Source organism: Panthera pardus, unplaced genomic scaffold, assembly GCF_024362965.1.
Source record: "Panthera pardus isolate Hobbes unplaced genomic scaffold, ASM2436296v1 HiC_scaffold_6, whole genome shotgun sequence".
In the NCBI taxonomy this organism is placed as follows: domain Eukaryota; kingdom Metazoa; phylum Chordata; class Mammalia; order Carnivora; family Felidae; genus Panthera; species Panthera pardus.
In genome coordinates this window covers 24,907,876-24,925,629 of record NW_026526991.1, presented here as the reverse complement: position 1 = coordinate 24,925,629, position 17,754 = coordinate 24,907,876, and the positions used below count along the sequence as shown (strand labels likewise).

At 38.2% G+C, this 17,754-nt stretch overlaps 1 protein-coding gene across 1 annotated transcript in view; it reads right to left on the bottom strand.

Annotated features, from left to right (window-relative positions):
- CCDC38 (coiled-coil domain containing 38) overlaps positions 1 to 17,754 on the bottom strand; it is a 58,729-nt gene that overhangs the window by 5,383 nt on the left and 35,592 nt on the right. Inside the window, exons 11-15 of the mRNA XM_019446490.2 lie at positions 10,692 to 10,761; positions 9,487 to 9,638; positions 8,075 to 8,210; positions 2,925 to 3,130; positions 371 to 464 (exon numbers count right to left, since the gene is read on the bottom strand). Coding sequence (XP_019302035.2) covers positions 371 to 464; positions 2,925 to 3,130; positions 8,075 to 8,210; positions 9,487 to 9,638; positions 10,692 to 10,761 — 658 coding nt within the window. The remainder of the gene's footprint in view (positions 1 to 370; positions 465 to 2,924; positions 3,131 to 8,074; positions 8,211 to 9,486; positions 9,639 to 10,691; positions 10,762 to 17,754) is intronic.

The following is a 17,754-nucleotide window of genomic DNA, read 5'->3' as shown; positions in this document are numbered from 1 at the left end:
GGTTGCATCCAGGGAGGGGAACTGAAAATTTCTTACTTTTCACTAAATACTCTTCTATCTTTTGAACTTTGAGCCATATGCTTATTACTATCTAAAAAAATTATTTAAAGAAAAAATTCTCTGGTTTCATGAACCTGGAGCTAAAAGAAGTGAGGCGAAAGGCTTTTACTAAAATGGGTCTAATGGAGAATCGTAGACCCAGATATTTGAATTATCCTAAAAGTAACAAGGAATCAGAGACCAACTGACGCTGTGACCAGGAAAGACTATTTTGCTAAAGTTCACCCTTGATAAATTAGCTGAATTAGGTATTTCACAGAAGCCTTCACATATTAGATGTAGCTGGACCTACTGATAACAAAACACAAACCTTTTTCTTTGGTTGTGCCACTGCCCTTTCCAGAGCAGCTTTTAGCCTTTCCTCTTGGTGTCTTTGTTTTTCTTTCATTTTATCTTCACGTAACCTGTCAAAAAAGGAAAACATTTTTGCAACTATAAATCACAAAAAGAAAAAAGACCTATAGTATTTGGTAATGAACTACCTAAATATTTTATGATTTCCCTTAAAGTTAAATAATACTTTACCTTCACTCATACTATGGCTTTTGAATATTCAGGGGAAATGTCAACAACAGATCCCATTCGTGTTAAAGTGGGAGAAAATGCTTGTCACCATTTTGGAAGGAGTAAATCTATCTACCTAGATCTTGGTCTAACACAACCACCTCAACAAAGCCTTCTTGTTACTCCACTTCTGTTTTAGCACTTTACAGTTAATGTGGACAAGGCCACTTGAATTAACACCCAGCCTCCTCCTTTAGTCTGTTTACTAAAGTATAATGTGTAGAAAAATGCATGAATCACAGTGTATATTATATAGTTCAGTGATTACCACAAAAGTGTACTTTTCCAGTTAATCTTTTTGAATGGTATCCTGAAATTAAGACCAAGAAATGCTATTTGTCTTGTTCTCTTTAGAGTTCTTGTAAGGATAAAATTACATAAAATGACCTCTGCATATTGGGCCAATGCCTAATGCAGAATAGGCCCTCAATAAGTGATAACTATTTTATGGACTCCTGTAATTGTAAGTGTAACATTTACTGAACATTTTTTATGCAAAATTAGGTTTATGTGTCTAACTCATGGGAAAAATAAAATTCATTTTGATAAGAATGACAAGCAATTAGAATTAGATTCATGTATCACTATTGAAAATAAGTTGTGATTACAATCCAATGAAAATTATTTCCTATTGTAGAAAAGAGGCAAGTGCTGTTAGTGTAATCAGTCATAGAGGTCTTCCCCCCCATTTTCATTTTCATTTTCATTTTATTTATTTTTATTTTTTCCATTTTCATTTGAGAGAGAGAGAGTACACAAGCTGGGGAGAGGGGCAGAGGGAGAGAGAAAGAGAATTCCAAGCAGACTCCACACTTGGCACAGAGCCCAAAGCAGGGCTCCATCCCACAACCCTGGGATCATGACCTGGACCAAAATCAAGAGTTGGACCCTCAACTGACTGAGCCACCAGGTACCCTAGTCATAGGTCACCTTATGGACGGAGTAATCTTTTATTTACAATTTAAAAAAATTTTGCTGTATATTCAATAAAATCCCACCAAGATCACTTTTATATATATCCTGGACTTCATTTTTATATGGAGGAAACAATATCCCCCAGTAAGCACTAACAAAATATCTAACATTAATGCTAAATATTTGAATATTTATGTGTCAAGCATGCTTTAGTACTTTTACATAGATTATTTAATTTAATCCTCACAACAACCCTATGAAATACTATTATTAACTGCCATTTTAAAGAAAACAAAACAGACTTAAGAGAGGTTTTGTGGTCTACCTAAGGTCACAAAAGTTGTAAATGGCAGAACCTGCAGGTCAACTGTAGTGCTCGTCTGCCTCTTAACATGGGTTTTTTTGTTTTAGCATGAATGTTTTTCCACCTATCAGCATTCTGTATGTGCCACATTATACTAGGGATCATATATTTATAATCATTGCCTGAAAGGTAGTATGTACATAAAATCCTTGGGGCACCTATGTAGCTCAGTTAGTTGAGCGTCCAACTTTGGCTCAGGTCATGATCTCATGGTTTGAGAGTGGGAGCCTAGAATCGGGCTCTGTACTGGCATTGCAGAGCCTGCTTGGAATTCTCACTCTGTCCTCTCTCTCTCTGCCCCTCCCCTGCTTGCACTTTCTCTCAAAATAAACTTAAAAAATTAAGATCCTTATTTAACTCGGTATGGAAATTTGTAAATCAGTGCATTCTCCTGGAAAGGCCCCCAGGTAGGCAAGGCTGTGAGGGTGGGAGGGGGTGCTGTTTGAGGGATGATAATCCTCATGTAGTTGTCTTGAGGACCTGAATGAGTTAATATGTAAATGTTGTGTGTGTGAAGTGTTGGCAGTTATGCACTGAGGAAGAGTTATGCCCTCATTGCATGGCTCTTTCAAACAATTCCTTCATATGTAGTCTCCTTCCAGTGAAAGGCTCTAATTCTATGCTGTGGGCCCTCCATGACGAGTGCAATTCCCCTTCCACAAGATAGCTGTTCAAAAATTTTTGTATAAGTAGTGAATATTCATTCTGAAAATCCATAGTTTCAGGGTAAAATGACCCTTCACCCATCCCAAACTGGATCAGTTGCCCAGGTGAACCAGTGCTCATTACCATTGCTAGTGACACATTATTTCATAAGAATATTTGATGACCGTGTCTCCCACATTAAATAATAGCTGTATGAGAAGGACATACTCTACTCATACTCATTGGGTCTACTGCATTTCTATCGCGATCCTTGCCATGTCATAGGGGCTTGTTCAGTGTTTGTGGAATCCCAGCAAAAAGTTTCTCAACTCATTAAGTCATTCACTACCCTCATATCATAAGACATTGACTATACTTTTGCCGCCGTTCTTTCTGTTTTATCCTCTCAATTGTCTCCACATTTTCTTTGGGAATGGATTCAATGAGATCACTCAATTCCACCAGGCGAGACTCTACTTTTACCAGCTTTTGAACTGGGTTGAGACTGCCAACATCAGCATCTCCAATGCAGACCTTGTATACTTGATTAATTTTTTTACTAAGAGATTCTATCAGTTTTTCCTGAGATTGAAAAGGAGAGCAGAAAACATAAGATCTCATCACTATTTCCTTGTTCATTCAATAAATGTAGAATTCCATTTTACTACATTGCAATGAAATATAGTAGCTCTTATATGCTACTAAACATTTCTTTTTCTTTTTTTCTTTTTTTTTTAATTTTTTTTTATTTTTTTTATTTTTTTTATTTTTGGGACAGAGAGAGACAGAGCATGAACGGGGGAGGGGCAGAGAGAGAGGGAGACACAGAATCGGAAACAGGCTCCAGGCTCCGAGCCATCAGCCCAGAGCCTGACGCGGGGCTCGAGCTCACGGACCGCGAGATCATGACCTGGCTGAAGTCGGACGCTTAACCGACTGCGCCACCCAGGCGCCCCTAAACATTTCTTTTTAAAAGAAAAACTAATAGAACAGTGAGACGATGTAACAGTGATTATATCATAATTTATAGTCACATTATTACTATAGTAACACCTTGGATTATTTTAAAAATATTTCAGTCTGGGTATAAAAAGCAATTTTAATATGACAATACCTTTTTGCTTGAGTGTTTTCGTGTATCTGATTCCTTAACCATTCAAGTAGAGGCACCATATGTATACATTTTAAATCCTTTTTTGGCCACTCCAATGCATCTCCTTGTGACGCAGCACGTGAGCTTCCTTTTTTTGCACTTATTACTCTTAATGAAACTGTAATCATCCTGTATGCAAGCTATCTGTATACATGCCTTATCTTCCCTTCTAGACTGTAAACACCTGGAGTTATTTTGTACATTTACACGTATATCTAAAGCAGCACTTTGCATATAACTATGCACTTAATAAATGTTTGCTGAATGAATGAGCGCATTCTCTCTGAGGGAAAAAAAAAAGTTATCAGCAAACAGATTCCCAGGTTGGCCTGCGAAGCCTATTGAATTTAATTTTCATTCATTCCATTGGAAGCCATTGCAGTATTCTGATCCAAGCAGAGGCTTAGGCCAAACCTTGCTGATCCCTGTACCTGGCCACTGCGCTGTTTTAACTATTGGTAGAGATGCTCGAGCTTGTAGCTCATGTGTTTCAAGACCATAAAATTCTCATTCTTTCTCCACCGTGTACCCGTCATTCGCAGTTAAGAGGACCTCAATAAACTGCTGGGCAAAGTAAATCATTCTCCAGGTAGCATCCTGCCCCCATGCCTGCTTCTGCTCAAGAAGATGAGAATCATCATAAAGCCAAGGACAAATAACACTCAAGACGTGGCTCCAAGCCATGGGACACCCCTCCTGGAATCAGACTCCTTACAGAGCTACCAACACTTCATTGCAAGTCAAGATCTGTTACTAATGGTTTACTTCCAACAGCTTGTCCCTCCCACCTCCTGGTTTAACCACCTTTCTGATGGTCCCATTTACCACTAATCACCCTTTTTTTTGGTCTCTAAAGTCACACTTACTGTATTTCCTGTTTATATTACAAACATGTTCCTTTTTACACCTGAAACTAATATAACTGTATGTTATACTATACTGGAACTATACTGGAACTAAAGTTTAAAATTTAAAAAAAATTCTCCTTTTAGAAAATTGGAGAAGCATAAAGTAATATTAAAGGAAAAAGTAAAAGAAAAAGCAAAAGGCCTATTTGCCATAAAGCTCCTTTTTTCTCTCCCTTTCTAAATAACATTAATTTCCTATTTATATTAACACTTCTAGAAAACTTTAGAAATAGAAAAACTATAAAAGGAAAAATAAAAGTATACCCATCCACCAAGGAGAAGTGTATATTAGGTATGTAAAAACAATTTTGCTGCAAGGGGAGTACATTAAAAAAAAAATTTTTTTAAAATATTTTGAACACTGATGCTGAGAAAAAGCAACTTTAATATGAGAATGGTTAGTAGTCGATGAAAATTTCTGAAAGAGACCTTTTGAACACTTAGAGTTTCAGAGGTGGATAGACTTTCAGGATGTCTTCTGTTTTTCAGAATGTCTTTTTTTTTTTTTTTTTTTTTTTAAGTTCCCCCTGTGAAACAGGAGAGGAAAAGACAAGGAGAGAGATTTTCTTGACAAGGTAAGAACAGCATAAGAAATAGGATTAGGTAATGAGGTTAAAAAATAAAGACTCACGTATGAGAAAGAGATTGAGGGCCTGGCCCAACAGTGCAGAGAGGCAAAGGAAGTGGGAAGCTCAAGCTACAGGCCTCCTGATGACAGAAGTGAAGTGTCCAATTCCTGGAGCTGCCACTAGATGGCAGGCCCAGCCCAGAGTCCCCTGGAATAGGGGCTACCTGAGAGTCTGCAAGGGATGGGAGGAGTTCCAGCTGCTCCCCGGAGATGGAGTTGGCCAGGATTGTGGAAGACCAAAACTGGGATAAGGACTTCGTATGCCTTCCAAAAGGGAAAGGGAAATGATCTGACTAGAGCGATGCTTAGGAGTAATAATTACATCAAAATTGGATAGAGGAGCAGGAAGATGTCTTGATGTCAAAGGATTCTGTAATTCTAAGCCCTGTCACATTCTGCTGTGTGCTGACTGTACACAAGTCTCAACTGAACTGGATCAGCTCCCTGTTTGAAAGAATAAAACCAGAGATGAATACATTCTGCAAAATGCACAATAGCTTATATTCCATTTCATGTTCAATGAAAATGAACAAGTAACTGCTACGCAAAACAACGTGGATGAATCTCACAAACGTAATTTTGAGAGAAAGAAGCCAGTTAAGCCAAATATATTACATGATTCCATCGGTATCAAGTTCAAAACATGGAAGCTAATTGATGGTAAGAGAAGTCAGGATAGTGGTCACCTTTGAGGGATGGTAGAGACTGGAAGAGGGCATGAGGATTTTAGGGATGCTTATGACAGTCTATTCCCTAATCTAGGGGTTGGTTACATGGGTATGTTCACTTTGAGGAGATTTCTTAAGAGAGAATTTATAATTAGCTTATAATTTGAGCACTTTTCAATATAATTTTATACTTAAATTTAAAATTTTATTTTAAAAGTAAATACTGAATCCATAAAAAATGTTGTTAGGGATTAAATAGGAGTGTGGACATTTTAAAAGAATAAAATCTTGATTTTATAGTTACAGTTCCAAAGTAACTATGATGATTTATGAATATCAAAATTAGATACAACTATGTTTACTCATAAAGGATTATGTTTTGCACATTTTGAGATCTGAAAGAATGGGAGTGATTCTAAGGATACTTTTTCCCTATCAATTTTCCTGCTCTGTTCCCCCTTTTCCACCCTAGCACTTCCCATCTCTAGGAGACACTATGAATTACTGGCCCCATTTTCTCGGAGTGTGCAGTACACGAATGCCAAAATTATATTTGTGATCAAAATTTATAGATAATCTTTTAAGAAGTAATTTTCAGATCAATCCTACCTTCTCTGTTTAGGGATCTGGTTGCCTCAAAATTTAAGAGTATTGAAAATGTTACTGTTTTTCACAGCCATCCTAAACATGGATGAAAGGAGTTTGGTAAGGGAAGGGTGAAATATCACTGATATTTATCTGACATTTTTCTTATGTCAGTCAATTTCAGAATTATTTAAAACAATTGAAGAGTGGAAGCAACCCAAATGTTCATCAATGGATGAATGGATAAACAAAATGTGGAATATGAATACAATAGAATACTATTCAGCCATAAGAGGAACTAAGTTCTGACACATGCTATAGCATGGACGAACCTTGAAAGCATTATGCTAAGTGAAATAAACCAGACACAAAAGGACAGCTATTGTATGATTCCATTTATATGACGTACCTAAAAACAGGCAAATTTATAGAGACTGTAGAATAAAAGTTAACTAGAGGCTGATAAGATGGAGGTATGAAGAATAATTGTCTAATGGGTAGAGAGTTTCTATTTGGGATGATGAAAAATTCTATAGTGATGGTTACACAGTATTGCCAATATACTTAATGTCACTGAATTGTACACTTAAAATGGTTAAGTGATAAATTCTATGTTACGTACATTTTAACACACACACACACACACACACACACACACACGATTAAAAAAAAAAAAGCCAGCATTTAAGAACTGCAAGGTGACTGTCATCACACTTCCTGCTTTAGCAGTGCATGACCCCACCCCCTCCTAACTCAGGGTACTATATACCACCCTAGGAAATGTGTGTGTGTAAACAAGCCATAAGCAACTTTTGCTTTTGTAACCCTGCCCATCTTATGGTTAGAGAGGACAATCATCTGATTGAGTTACCCCAAATCTACCTCTTTGAAAATCAAGTTCATAACCATAAATGTGGTATTAGCTTCACATATGAGATTTGAATTTTTATTTCATTTGAGATTTTTTACATGGAAATCACTGTTAGCTGAAGTTTGTTGTGGGTCTAGAAACTAATCATTCATTCAACAAACATTTATTGAGCACCTACTTAACAGGGACACTTAACATATTTAACTAGGAAGGGTAATACAGTCCCTGCCCTGGAGGGGTTTGCATCCAGCTGGGAGAGACTCATACATAAATAGATCCAATAATGGATCTATGTCAGCAAGAGAGGCTGACATCCGTTAAAAGCTCAGTGCTGGACTGATGTTGCAGTGCTTCACGTGTTAGTTATTTGCTCTTCAAATTACTAACAAAATGATCATAGACAATGAACTACTTCATGTGTATACACTTTTGACTAAAATATATTTATGGGCAGAACAATTTCAACATCATACTTTGTAATAATTAGAGCACATTTTAAGAGAATCCCAATGCCAGTTTGAATGCTTTCTATCTACTATGTAAATTGACTATTACATATGGACGAGATAACTCTAAACTCGTTTTCTACCTCTGTCATCAACCCAGGACTTGTGGTGTGCTTTAACTCCCCATTCCAATGCTTAGTGGACAGGGAATGCGAATTATTATTAACATGAGCCAAAATAAAATAACCACTGGCAAAGAATAATTACCTGAGCATCTGATTTAAATTCTCCAAAACTAAATAGCCTGGACCTTAATTCCAGGTCTGCAGCTTTTTCCTCTTCTCTCACACAGTTAGCCTTGAGCATTTCCTTGTGCTCCAAAAGAAATGCTATGTTGCTATTTCTATTGCAAAAGAAGAAAGAGACCCATGTCTGTAATTTGTGGTTTAGAAATACACCATCATTCCAGAGCTTCAACACACTTTCCAGATCATATGTTGGCATCCTATGTCTAGTAAGCCAAATACAAGTTTGTATTTTAAGATGTCAAAGTACATGCAGCATTTTTCAGGTAAAATGAGAAAAATGAATGCACACATAACTGCTTTTAACTTCCATCAGGAAGAATTTTCTTCCTTTGATTCCCCTGAGACCTCCAAATAGCAGAGTTGACATGTCAGGAACCCAACCAAGTTGTGGTGTGATCTAGAGATAGATTCTGACCTAGATCCCCTTTTCCTGCCCAATCACACCCACTTCCTTCCCCAAACTCATATTGTTAGCGTGCAGGTGCCATATGCTATGAGGATTGGGAGAGAGGAGGCCAGGATTAAAAGGATACACTAGCGGTAAAGGGTAGCTGTGAGATCATGATTTGTAGGGGCTTAACTTTTGAATAAGTTAATTTGCTCCAAAATTCAGTGTCCAAATTCAGACCTACTGTTTGAAAAGATTGCCATCAACTGGCCCAGAAAACTGTTCTGGAAAAGGCTTTACACATCTTTATAATGGGTGGATAAACAGATTTATTCTCTGCTATTTGAAGTTATTTTCCAAAATTATATAAAATTTTAGAGAAGGAATTTTGCGAGGTATCAAATCCAGCCCCCTTCCCCTGACAGAAATCCTTTTTATGAGAGCCCTGATATATCTGTATGTATGTTATAAAATGGTATAATATTTAAGACATAACTCTGTGAGAGTCACAGCCAAGGAAAATGCATTTATTAGCATTATCATCTAAAGCCTGATTTGATTAGGCAGGTGGCAGAGTGAAAACCGCACCAAGCAAAACTTAATGAATTGTGGAATGACTATGTTGTACACCTGAAAGCAATGTAATGTGTGTCAACTATGCTTCAGTATAAAAATAAAAATTAAGGCAGGTGATATCATAATTTTTTTTAATCTTCCAAACTGCCTTTTATTATTGCTAGCTAAGAAAATATTTTGACAAGTGAAAGGATATAGGGACTAAAATTAAACTAAAGCAAGTCTACTCTATGTAATTATAACTTCTACATTTTACACCCTGCAATGTAAATTATTATTAATAAAAAATCCCACACTAAATCCAGAGAGACCGTGAGGAAGGCTCACACAGGAATAAGTTGGATTCTGTCTCTGGTTAGAGACAGAATTGATTAATAGAATAAATCTGCTTGTTTTTAATAACTTACATTTTATCCTGTATAAGTTTTTCTCTTTTATTTATATCTTCAAGACTTTCATCTACATCTTGGGAATATTGTACCAAAGTTAGATTCTGCTCTTCCAGCTCTGTGAGGACTTGAAGTAACTCTTCTGGTTCTTTGAAATAAAGTTCTGGCTCCTAATCAACCAGTAATGAATATGATTTACTTAAAAATATGCTACTTATGCACATATGACTTATCTAGAAAAATACAGTGGTGATGGTGGTGGGGAGAATACCATTCTGATTATAAGAGAGGCATGGGCAGAGAATGGCAAAGAGGCCTATTTCCATTTGAGAGGTGGCCTTCAAAAAGAGGACATTTGGGGTATTAGAGGAGTCGAAAGGTATTAGAGAAGGGAAAAAGGAAGGTGAGGAAAAGAGAAAGGAGGGATGGAGCAGAAGAGGAGACAAAGGCAGGAAAAAGGGAAAGATGGGTCTAGGGAAAGGCAGGAGAGAAGGAATAGAAAAAAGAAAAAGGAGGCCAAGTGCAGGTCATTTTCTCCCCCCGTTTTATTTTATATTTTCCCAAAACTTAATAAATATGTATTACTTTAAGTAAATTTAGTTTTTAAAAAGATGACTTGGGTATTTGCACACCATGTTCATCATATTTACTATAGCCAAGAGGTGGAAGCAACCTAAAAGTCCATTGATGGATGAATGGATAAAGCAAATGTGGTATATCCATGCAATGGGATATTATTCAGCCTTAAAAAAGAAGGAAATCTTGGCACATGCTACCACATGGATGAACCCGGAGGACATTAGGCTCTGTTACAAAGAGACAAAATACAAAACTTTTAGGATGGAGTTAGCTCAAAGTTAGCCTTATAACATTAAAGGGCTGTTTTGTTGAAGGTTGACTTATCTTACAGTATAGATACCCAGTATATCTCAAACTCCAATAAAATGATAAACAATCAAAAAGTGGAATTTTTACAGGATGATTGTAGATAATATGTATATATGTATGTATATACCCTAAATTATTACCTTCTTATAAACATTTATTTTTCATAAAATGATGACAAAGATGAACTATATAGGCAACTGGGAAACAGTATCAAAATCATAATTTCTTCTGGAAATTTGTGGAATATTTGGAGTAAGAAATTTAATTCTTAAAAAATGAGCATTTATACTTTTAACCAAACGCAATATTCAAATCAAGAAAGATAATCTGATTACCAGATCATAGTCCATATCATCATCTAAAAAGAATTCCAAACTATCTTCTGAACTGATACTTTCAGTGAGACTGTAAAAGAAAGAAAATGCCTGGTTTCTGAGCCATTTTCAGAACAGATTTGCTTTTATTTCTAAGTTGTCTTTGGAACCTAACTATAATTCTTTTCAATAACTATAATCTTTTTAAATAGCCTTTTTAGCCTTTTAGGAAACGGCTTTTGCAGGAATCAATGGATTTCACAGGTATGCAAAAGAAAATCCGATTGAGTTCCAGACAAGGCTGACATATGCAAACAAGTGAGACCACAAGGAAGGGCCAAACCATATGGTACCAATTATTTGAGGTGCATCTACAAAAAAATTTTATAAAGAAACACATGACAAGGTACATTGCTGCATGTGTTTTGTCACTTCTAATGCAGTCTTGACAAACTAAACATGTGCTCCAATGCTCAAAATAAGGCTAATTCCTAGAGTAATACAATATTTGTCTTCTGAAGAGCTTATTTTTTGAAAATATTTTCTGATCAGGCTGAGGAAATGTTGGTTGGTGGGATGGGAGATGAGGTGCGTTGTTTTTTTCTTTTAATATTTATTTATTTTTGAGAGAGAGAGAGAGAATGGGGGAAGGGGCAGAGAGAGAGGGAGACACAGAATCTGAAGCAGGTTCCAGGTTCTGAGCTGTCAAAGCAGGGCTCCAACTCACAGACTGCGAGATCATGACCTGAGTTGGACACTTAACCTACTGAGCCACCCAGGCACCTTGAGGTACATTCTTAAAGAATAATTATGTGGTTTGCAAAGTGGCTCTGGAAAAGTCCTTTAAGAAGGATAAATTGAAAATGATTGGAAAATTAAAGAGGCATGGGCTAGGGAGAGAAAGCTGGCTATTGGTGTGATCTATGTAATTAAAACTTTCACAAAAAATACTTCAGGCTTCCCCAGGGACCAACATGGTGGAGAAGTAGGGGGATCCATACTTCCCACGACTCTCAAACAAAGAAGTGCAGAAGCCAAAGGACTTTGAACACCAGAGTCTGAGAGGAAAAGAGACTGAATCTACTAGGAAGAAAATGGGAAAGCTGGAAAAAAGATTGGTGGGTAACTGCGAACTGGGGGAGATAAAAAACGGCCACGTGGGCACAGAGGGCAGGGACCCCTTTCTACAGAGAGACAAAGGGAAGAGAAAGAGTGGCTAGGGGAAGTGTCTGACCATATCTGGACAGGAGAAAGACCTGGGACTGAGACTGAGAGGGATCCGATCTCTAACTGTGGGGCTTTCTTCGGACTGGAGCTGACTCCCTGTTCACACACCTGGGGAGGAGGGGAGCCAGCCCTGGGTGTGGTGGTATGTCAGGGGTTCAGTCCACAATTGGAAAAAGTGGTTCCCTCCCTGTAAGGCTGTGCGATAGCACTGAACCTGCCTGGATCTGCCACTCCCAGGCGCAGTGGCTGGGCTGAGGGCGCAGTCTGCAGGAGGATAACGTGGCTGATTCCCTGTAGTGCTGTGGGAAAAGACAAAGCCTGCCTGTGTCCACCACCCCAGGGGCTCGAAGAGAGGGTGGCGACTCAGTTGAAGTGAGGGCGGCGACTCAGTTCTCAGTAAGAGAAGGTGGTCCTCCCTGAAGTGCAGCAGCACAAAGCCAGCTGGGACCACATATCGTCACACTGAGTGGCGCTTCCCCAGTGCCAGAGTGCATGGAGCAGGACTTTGAATCCTAGCCAAGCGCAGGGTCAGGGGAGTTGGCCGAGCAAGAAGGACCACCTCATCTGTGCTCAGGGCACAGTGAGTATGACTCAAATGGAGTCCACCAGGTCCGGCTCCGGCTCCGTGGAGAAGAGACTGGGGGATCACCATTCCGCAACCTCCCCCCACCACCAAGGGATCGCACTCAGGGATCACTCCCGGGGCCCATAATAGAGATGGGTTCGGACTATGCCAAACCAGGCCCCTTGCACTGGGTAACTGCCTATCCGCTGGAGTGACACAGACCCTGCAGACAGCTACTACCTACAAGCGATGCAGCATTGCCTGGATTAACTCTAGGTCAACTCTGGATATACAGATATATTCTTCCCCCTCCCCCATTTCTCCTCCTTATCTCTTCCCTCCTCTAGGCTGGATACTCTAGTTATTGTTCTGTCTAAATAGACACATTTAATCCATTGTCTTGATACATGTTCTGCATCTCCTTTTTTACACTCCTTTCTCTCTCTGAAATAATCAAGCCATATAGTTTCTCTGTCTGGGTAACTTTATCTGCGTGTCATTTTCCCCGCCTCCTTCTTTATTTTCCTTTCTCCCTCTCTGGTTTAAGCCTTTTAGTCTCTCTGCCTAATCAATGTTTATGTTTTCTTCCCCCTCCCCACCCCAGTCATTTCTCTCTTTGTATGTGCTCTTCCATCAGCACCACCTCCACCCTCTTCTTTACTTGTAGTCAGTATTTTGGGTTTTTTGTTTTTAGTCTTTAGTTTTTTGTTTTTGTTTATTTGTTTGTGTTATTTGTTTATGTGTTTGCGTGTTTTGTCTCTAGTTTGTCTTTCTGTTTTCCTTTACAGGGCAACTCCAAGGAACAAATCAAAGCACACCTGGTGGAGGGTCCAAAATATCACTACGAGTAGGGTAATAAAATAACTAAAGTCACAACAACAGAGAGCAAGTAACAGTCTCCAAAAAAAACACCTCCTGAAAGGCCAGGCCCTGGACAGTGTATGACCCTCCTTTAATATAGCAGTGCTCACAGGTGCAGAGCACACAACAAGCTTTTAAAACACATAAGGGACAAAAAAACTAGCTAAAATGACGAAATGGAAGAATTCTCCTCAAAAGAAATTCCAGGAAGTAGCTAATGAATTGATCAAAACCGATTTAAGCAATATAACAGAACAAGAATTTAGAATAATAGTCATAAAATTAATACCTGGGCTTGAAAAAAGCATAGAGGAGAGCAGAGAATCTGTTGCTACAGAGATCAAGGGCTAAAACATAGTCATGATGAATTAAAAAACTCTATCAATGAGGTGCAAAATAAAATGGAGGCAGCTGCAGTACGGATTGAAGAGGCAGAGGGGAGAATAGGTGAATAAGAAGATAAAATTATGGAAAAAGAAGAAGGTGAGATAAAGTGAGATAAAAAAAATCCAGGAGTATGAGGGGAGAATTAGAGAACTAAGTGATACAATCAAATGGAACAATATCTGTATCATAGGAATTCCAGAAGAAGAAGAAGAGAGAGAAAGGGGATGAAAGTGTACTTGACCAAATCATAGCTGAGAACTTCCCCCAATCTGGGGAAGGAAACAGGCATTGAAATCCAAGAGGCACAGAGAACTCCCTTCAGACATAACTTGAATCAGTCTTTTGCATGACATATCATAGTGAAACTGGCAAAATGCAGGGATAAAGAGAGAATTCTGAAAGCAGCTAGGGATAAACGGGCCTTAACATACAAAGGTAGACACATAAGGGTAGTAGCAGACCTATCTACTGAAACTTGGCAGGCCAGAAAGGAATGGCAGGAAATCTTCAATGTGATGAGTGGAAAAAATATGCAGCCAAGAATCCTTTACCCAGCAAGTCTGTCATTCAGAATAGAAGGAGAGACAAAGGTTTCCCCAAACAAACAAAAACTGAAGGAATTCATCACCACTAAACCAGCCCTACAAGAGACCCTAAGGGGGACTCTGTGAGTGAAATGTTGCAAGGACCACAAAGTACCAGAGACACCATTACAAGCATGAAACCTACAGATATCACAATGACTCTAAACCCATATATTTCAATAATAACACTGAATGTAAATGGAGTAAATGCTCTAACCAAAAGACATAGGGTATCAGAATGGATTAAAAAAAACAAGACCCATCTATTTGCTGTCTACAAGAGACACATTTTAGACCTGAAGAAACCTTCAGAGTGAACGTGAGGGGACAGAGAACTATCTATCATGCTACTGGAAGTCAAAAGAAAGCTGGAGTAACCATACTTATATCAGACAAACTAGACTTTAAATTAAAGGCTGTAATAAGAGATGAAGAAGGGAATTATATAATAGTTACAGGGTCTATCCATCAGGAAGAGCTAACAATTATAAATGTCTATGCACCGAATACAGGAGCCCCCAAATATATAAAACAATTAATCACAAACATAAACAACCTTATTGATAAGAATGTGGCAATTGCAGGAGACTTTAAATCTCCGCTTACAACAATGGACAGATCATCTAGACAGAGAATCAATAATGAAACAAGGGCCCTGAATGATACATTGGATCAGATGGACTTGACAGATATATTTGGAACTCTGCATCCCAAATCAATGGAATATACTTTCTTCTCGAGTGCACATGGAACATTCTCCAAGATAGATCACATACTGGGTCACAAAACAGCCCTTCATAAGTATAAAAGAATTGAGATCATACCATGCATACTTTCAGATCACAATGCTATGAAACTTGAAATCAACCACAGGAATAATCTGGAAAACCTCCAAAACCATGAAGGTTAAAGAACATCCTACTAAAGAATGAATGGGTCAACCAGGAAATTAGAGAAAAAATTTTTTTAAAAATATGGAAACAAGTGAAAATGAAAATACAACAATCCAAACGCTTTGGGACACAGCGAAGGCAGTCCTGAGAGGAAAATACATTGCAATCCAGGCCTATCTCAAGAAACAAGAAAAATCCCAAATACAAAATCTAACAGCACACCTAACAGAACTAGAAGCAGAACAGCAAAGACACCCCAAACCCAGGAGAAGGAGACAAATAAGATCAGAGCAGAAATAAACAATATGGAATCTAAAAAACAGTAGAGCAGATCAATGAAACCAAGAGTTGGTTTTTTGAAAAAATAAACAAAATTGATAAACCTCTACCTAGGCTTCTCAAAAAGAAAAGGGAGAGGACCCAAATAGATAAAATCATGAATGAAAATGGAATTATTACAACCAATACCTTAGAAATACAAGCAATTATCAGGGAATACTATAAAAAATTATATGCCAACAAACTGGACAACCTGGAAGAAATGGACAATTCCTAAGCACCCACACACTTCCAAAACTCAAACAAGAAGAAAAGAAAATTTGAACAGACCAATAACCAGTGAAGAAACTGAATCAGTTATCAAAAATCTCCCAACAGGGGCGCCTGGGTGGCGCAGTCGGTTAAGTGTCCGACTTCAGCCAGGTCACAATCTTGCGGTCCGTGAGTTCGAGCCCCACATCAGGCTCTGGGCTGATGGCTCGGAGCCTGGAGCCTGTTTCCGATTCTGTGTCTCCCTCTCTCTCTGCCCCTCCCCCGTTCATGCTCTGTCTCTCTCTGTCCCCAAAATAAAAATAAAAAAACGTTGAAAAAAAAATTAAAAAAAAAAAATCTCCCAACAAATAAGAGTCCAGGACCAGATGGCTTCCCTGGGGAATTCTACCAGACATTTAAAGCAGAGATAATACCTATCCGTCTCAAGCTGTTCCAAAAAATAGAAAGGGAAGGAAAACTTCCAGACTCATTCTATGAAGCCAGCATTACTTTGATTCCAAAAGCAGACAGAGACCCAGCAAAAAAACAAAAACAAAAACAAAACAAACCCAACCCAACCAACCAAACAAACAAACAAACAAACCCCCAAAAACCAGAACTACAGGCCAATAACCCTGATAAATATGGATGCAAAAATTCTCAACAGGATACTAGGAAATCGAATTCAACCGCATATAAAAAGAATTATTCACCATGATCAAGCAGGATTCATTCCTGGGCTGCAGGGCTGGTTTAATATTCACAAATCAATCAATGTGATACATCACATTAATAAAAGAAAAGATAAGAACCATATGATTCTGTCAACTGATGCAGAAAAAACATTTGACAAAATTCAGCATTCTTTCTTAGTAAAAGCCCTCAAGAAAATTGGGATAGAAGGAACATACTTAAACATCATAAAAGCCATTTATGAAAAGCCCACAGCTAATATCATCCTCAATGGGGAAAAACTGAGAGCTTTCCCCCTGAGATCAGGAACACGACAGGGATGTCCACTCTCACCGCTGTTGTTTAACATAGTGTTGGAAGTTCTAGCATCAGCAATCAGACACCAAAAGGAAATCAAAGACATCAAAATTGGCAAAGATGGAGTCAAGCTTTCACTTTTTGCAGATGACATGATACTATACATGGAAAACCTGATAGACTCCACCAAAGGTCTGCTAAAACTGGTACATGAATTCAGCAAAGTCACAAAATACAAAATTAATGTACAGAAATCAGTTGTATTCTCATACACTAATAATGAGGCAACAGAAAGACAAATGAAGAAACTGATCCCATTCACAATTGCACCAAGAATCATAAAATATCTAGGAATAAACCTAACCAAAGATGTAAAAGGTCTGTATGCTAAAAACTATAGAAAGTTTATGAAGGAAATTGAAGAAGATACAAATAAATGGAAGTTTATTCTTCTGATTGGAAGAATAAATATTGTTAAAATGTCAATACTACCCAAAGTGATCTACACATTCAGTGCAATCCCAATCAAAATTGCACCAGCATTCTTCTCAAAGCTGGAACAAGCAATCCTAAAATTTGTATGGAACCACAAGACCCTGAATAGCCAAAGTAATATTGAAGAAGAAGACCAAAGCAGGAGGCATCACAATCCCAGACTTTAGACTCTACTACAAAGCTGTAATCATCAAGACAGTATGATATTGTCAAAACAGACACATAGACAAAAACAGACACATAGACCAACGGAATAGAATAGAGACTCTAGAATTGGACCCACAAATCTTTGACAAAGCAGGAAAGAATATCCAATGGAAAAAAGACAGTCTCTTTAACAAATGATGCTGGTAGAACTGGACAGCAACATGCAGAAGAATGAAACTAGGCCACTTTCTTACACCATTCACAAAAATAAATTCCAAATGGATGAAGGACCTGAATGTGAGACAGGAAACCATCAAAACCCTAGAGGAGAAGCAGGAAAAAACCTCTCTGACCTCAGCTGCAGCAATTTCTTACTTGACACATCTCCAAAGGCAAGGGAATTA